The sequence below is a fragment of the Camelus bactrianus genome, unplaced genomic scaffold, assembly GCF_048773025.1.
Source record: "Camelus bactrianus isolate YW-2024 breed Bactrian camel unplaced genomic scaffold, ASM4877302v1 HiC_scaffold_146, whole genome shotgun sequence".
In the NCBI taxonomy this organism is placed as follows: Eukaryota; Metazoa; Chordata; class Mammalia; order Artiodactyla; family Camelidae; genus Camelus; species Camelus bactrianus.
In genome coordinates, this window is record NW_027413915.1 from 2,106 (window position 1) to 7,500 (window position 5,395).

The following is a 5,395-nucleotide window of genomic DNA, read 5'->3' on the forward strand; positions in this document are numbered from 1 at the left end:
ATCGGGCATCGATCACCATCCACAGAATCGTTTTCTCATCAGAAGACTCAGAATGGTGTCACGATGCCTCCAGGTGACCCATTCTATAGAGGCTGGTGGTTAGATCTCGTTATCTCATAAGCACTCAAGGTGTGGCCTTCTTGGTCACTCAGGCTATTTTGTCAGGTCACTAGTCCCGTGACCGACCTTCTCCTCGGAGAAAGACTCAGAGACCCAGCATGATGATGACTTTCAATGAGTGAAATACAGTAGAAACAGTAAGATCGATAGCTTCCAGTTTCAACAACAGGCCTGGAACCGTGAGCAGCAACCAGTCAGTCAGGACAGTTGACCGTTTTCAGGGCGAGCATAAGAAACCGAATGACACCCCCCCCCCCCAGCAAATGAATGAATGAATGACCTAATGATCCTCCCCTCCCCCCCCCGCCAAAAAAAGAAGAAGCAATCCGTTAGCCTAATTCCGGCCATTTTATTCATCCTCCTTCACCCTGAAGCCCCAGTCACCCACGTGCCACAGTGGTCTGTTTTCTGGTTTCCTCCACCACCCCACCCCCCACCAACCACCACCCCGCCAACATCCCCCTATGCCCAACCACCGCCCCAAGTGTGGGACTGGACGGGGGTGCAGGGGGGCTGAGGGGGCGGCAATGGCGGCTTGAGGTGAGGGTGGGGAGTGTTCCGCCCAGATCGTATAGGAAGCTCAAACACAGCTGCAGTACGAGACAAGATGGTAGATTTCTGTGGGTCCTCCCTCCTCTTAAAATCCTTCCTAAGGAGGAGACAGACAGAAAGAGAAACATCACCCTCACTCCCAACGCCTCCTGCGCCCTCGATGCGCCCCAAAACAACAACAAGAAAAACAAAAACAAACACGACCACAAATAAGTCGCTATCCCTGGGGAAGAAGGATTCGATGGCATGGGGATATCATTCTAAAATTCATTCCCTCTTCATCACATTTCATGGAAACCGATTGCAATCTATGAGGCCCTGTGAAGGTAGGGGTTGGGGGGGTAGGGAGGAGGGAGGGAAGTGAAGGGGGGAGAGAGAGAGAGAGAGAGAGAGAGAGAGAGAGAGAGAGCAGAGGAGAGGAGGGATAAAAGGGGAGAGGACAGGAAAGGAGAGGAGGGAAAAGAGGGGAGGGGAGGGGAAATGAGAAGAGGCGAGGGGAGAGGAGAAGAGGGAGAGGAGAGGAGTGGAGGGGAGAAGAGAGGAGTGGAGGGGTGAGGGGGAAGGGGGGAGAACAGGGAAGAGGAGAGGAGGGGAGAGGAGAGGAAAGAGAGACAAGGGAGACAGACAGACACGCATGCGCGCGCGCGCGCACACACACACACACACACAGAATAGCGAAATGGAGAGAGAGGCAGAGAGAGAGAGAGAGACAGACAGACAGACAGACAGACACGGATCTAGGTCAGGGACACTACACATGGGTATTCTTCTGAGTGATTTTATGTGTTTTCTCAATCGCCACCTCTATGGAGATAAAAATCGCTCCCATAAGATGAAGGGAGTCCTTCTGCCACGGCCCGCGGCCCCGCCCACCAGCACCGCTTGTGTTTGTCAGGGATTCCAAGCCAAAGCACGTGGAGGAGCGGGAGAGCTTCCTGGCAGCCCAAGGAGGAGGAAAGTCCGGCAGCATGAGAGAGGTGGTTGGCACGGGGAAGCTGGAGGCCGGCTGACGAGAAGATGGGTGAGGGGGCAGGGAGGAGGGTTTCCCAAGTTGGAGAGCCAAGACGAGGGAGGGGAGCTGTCGGTGGCTGCGTTCTGACCCCGACCCCAACCCTGACTGGAGCGGATCCCTGAAAGGAGGCGGTTCGGGCTCTCTGGCCGAGAACGCCCCTCTCTTCCTCTTTGTGCAGAAACACCTTCCGCGGACCGAGAAAGTCCATCCCGAGACCCTCGTCGGAAGAGTCCTTTCCAGACCCATCACGATCCTCCTGGGCCTAGGGGTCCAGGGGATGGGGCGGGGCCTCCATTCGATCCGTCTTCCGTCCGTCCGTCCGTCCATCCACAAGATCTTGAACATCCATGTAGGATTCTGGATGGTAGCAGTTTTCCAGGATCCTCCAAATCCTTGTAAGTCCTCTCCTGGCAGATTCGACCCCTAGGTCGTACCGCGCAGCACAGGGCACTAGATTCAGTCCCTCGGGACGAGGGTTCCTGAAAAAGACCAGGAAAAAGAAGAACAGAATCACTATGGTGTGCACCAGCCAGAAACCAGCACCACCTTGTCACTCGAACAGACTTGCAAAAGGCGGGGTAGGGAGAGAAAGTCATAGGATGGCTACCATCCCTCCCACCCCCACCCCACAAGCCAAGCCCCAGACCATCGTCATCCCTGCTCCCCCTCCCCTCCCCTTTCCTCTCCCTTCCCCCTCCCCCTCCCCCTCCCCTCCATCGACGCCCGCCTCCCGCTTGTACCCCACTCCTCTGAACCCAGCACCACCCACCCCAGCCTGGACGGGCTCGGCTCAGATCGGCTCGGCTCGGCTCAGCCCGGCCCGGCCCGGCCCGGCCCGGCCCGGCCCGTCCGTCCGGTCGACTTCTTCGCAGGGTCTAAAATAGCGCCCGGCCGACAGGCAGGTGGCACATGGCACATGGCAGGGGAGCGAGCGGGACGGTTCGGGATCTCTGGGTGGCAGGGACACGCGGCCGGACAACCTGGCGTGCGTTTCTCCGCTCGGGGGGGCCTCGACCAGAGACCGTGGTACGGGGAACGGGGACACACACACACACACACACACCACACACACCACACACACACACCACACACACCACACACAGACACACAGACACACAGACACAGACACAGACACACACACACACACACACACACACACACACACACACACACACACACAGACACACACCTTCACCCCCACCCCCAAACCTCTGACAGCTTTCGTTTGTTTTCGGCCGACCGTCCCTCGATGAGGTACGAGTGCCTTGGCTGGGGCTGGGGGGGGGGGGGTGGAGTTCCTCCCTCCACAACGACCCCACACGGGCTCTGTTCTGGTCACCCGAGTCCTCTTCCAAGTCAGACCACAGGCCTCCATCACCCGGCGCGAGCACTCGGGGAAACAGTCACCATCCTCATCGCTCCGCTCCACCTCTACACGTGAAGAACTGTTCCCAGCCCACGGCACTCCACCCCACCCCACGCCCCGATGCCACCCACCGCAGTGGAGAGAAACGAGACGAATCCACAGACGTGCATCAATCCGATGAAGAAAACGACGGCCCTATTCCAAGGAAGCATAGATATCTAGGTAGGAGATTCATCGAGTACTATGGAGGCGGTGGGAAAGGGGGGGGTTGCGGTGGGGAGGGTCTAGAGATCAGGCAGTACAGCCCATGCTTAGCATGCAAAAAATAAAGGTCCAGGGTTCAATCCCCAGCACCTACTCTTCAAAAATAACCCGAGAAGAAGCAAGACGGCGGAGTAGAAGGACGCTCGTAGCTCACCCTCTCCCACAAATACACCAAAACTCACATCGACGGACCCACTCGGCCAATCAGACCACCTGCGGAACTCCGACAGAACACCGCCCTCTTCGAAAGACAAAGACGCCCAAAATCTGGTAGGAGAAAAGGAGAAAAGAAAGAGTCAAAAGCAAAACAGTGCGGGAGGGACCGGCAGAGGAGGAATAGGGCTCGTTCGCCAAACCTCCCCCTCTCCCACGGAGAGGCCGACGGGACGGTGGGGGAGCCTCCGAGTCTCTGATCTGCCCGGAGCGCCCCTTGACCGACCGATCCAAGTGAAACGGGCACAGAGGGTCCCCGCGACACCCAGCCCGAGTCGCAGGCCGGCAGCCGGGGGCCGGGACAGGCCGCACGAGCCGGGCAGAGGACCGTGTCGGCGGCACCACGCGCCGTGGCCGGGAGGGGATACAGAGCAGAACAACCCGCCCCCCCAACCCGTCCATTACGGGGAAAGAAAGGCAAAGCAACACGGCCGGTGTGCCCTGGGGGGAGGGGCGCCGTAGCCTCCATCTCCTCAGACCCGCGGCGCCATCACCGGCCCTTCTCGCGAGAAGAGAGGCGGGGCGCAGCCACAGCCGCCATAGCCCCTGGCGCGCGGCGCGCAGCGCGCGGGCGGGGGCGGGAGCGGGGGCGGGGCCGAGACTCGAATCCGCACCCGTGGGCTCTGCAACCTCCTAGGCAGGACTGAGACTCGTTTTCAGCCTGAGGCAGATATTATATATCTGCCCCGGTACCTCAGAGAACTCGCGCCACCAAGACTAAGAAGGAGCCGAGTTTTGGAATGCAGCAGGGGCGGGGCGGTTCCACGGTCTTCCCCGAGCCCACCTACGGAGAGGAGCGCCGACCCGAGGCGGAGCACACAGCCGCACAGAGCAGCGGAGCGACCGGCGCCGGGAGAGGGCAGGCGGCCAGCCACCCTCCCTCCTTCCCGGCAGGAACGCAGCATCCGAACGCGGTGCCAGGAGGGGGCGCGATCTACTTGCCCACAGGCACCGAGGGCAGCACAGACGAGGGCGCCGACAGAGGGCCCGCGGAAAAAGCAAGCTGAGTTCACGAAACAGGGCGACGACAGAAAGACTTCTCGGTGAAACCGTTAAGAGCGCACCGTCTCCAGGAGAACACATCCTTTTTTTTTTTTTTCCTCTTTTTTTTTTTTTTTTTCGTTTCCTTTGTCTTTTTTAATCTCTTTTATATCGGTTTTACCTTCTGTTACCTTTTTAACCTTTACTTTTGAACAGTCGTATACGTTTACGGTTTTAATCCCTTTTAAATGTTTCATTTCAAGTCTTTTCATTATTATTATTTTTAAACATCCACCCCCTTCCCTTTTTCATTCTCTTGGTTTTGATCTCCTGTTACTGGTTATTCACAGGTTTCAAATATTGTTTCTCGATTTTTTTCCTCCTTTTTATTAAGGTTATTAAAAGACGTCTCAACTCGATCGCTATTCTGCTTCCACTTACTCTTCTATTCATGATTACACACCGTCTTCAAACCTTTTCTTTCTCCCGTCTTTTAAAATCCTCTGTTTTATCTTTTGTTAAAATCTGTTCTATTTCCGATTACCTTTTAAAAATTTACTTTTGAAACAATTGTATATTATTTTCTGATCTTTTCTATTTGTTTTTAAAGGCTTTTAGAAGACGTCTCAACTCAATTGCTATTCTGCTTCAACTTGCTCTTCTATTATTGATCGTACACTGTTTTCAAACCTTTTTTTCTCCATTCTTTTAACATCCTGCCCCCACCCCCCTCTCTCCCTCTCCCCCTCTGTCTCTGTCTCTGTCTCTCTCTCTCTCCCCCTATCCCCCTCTCTCTTTTAAAGTTTTATGCCTGCGTAGGCTTTCGATAAATACATAAACTCCTTAAGGACCCCAATAGATAACTGATACTCCTTAAGCCACAGTGC

General features: G+C 55.9%; 1 protein-coding gene across 2 annotated transcripts in view; it reads right to left on the reverse strand.

The window, feature by feature from the left end:
- Nucleotides 1-449: 449 nt before the first annotated feature.
- LOC141576613 (uncharacterized) overlaps nt 450-5,395 on the reverse strand; it is a 7,382-nt gene continuing 2,436 nt past the window's right edge. The window contains exons 2-4 of one of the 2 annotated variants that reach the window (XM_074360102.1): nt 3,497-3,581; nt 2,454-3,245; nt 450-2,163 (exon numbers count right to left, since the gene is read on the reverse strand). In XM_074360102.1, the coding sequence (XP_074216203.1) occupies nt 2,475-3,245; nt 3,497-3,581 (856 nt within the window). In that variant the 3' untranslated portion in view covers nt 450-2,163; nt 2,454-2,474. Of the gene's footprint in view, nt 2,164-2,453; nt 3,246-3,496 lie in introns of both variants that reach the window. The other variant, XR_012505028.1, reaches the window with a different exon arrangement.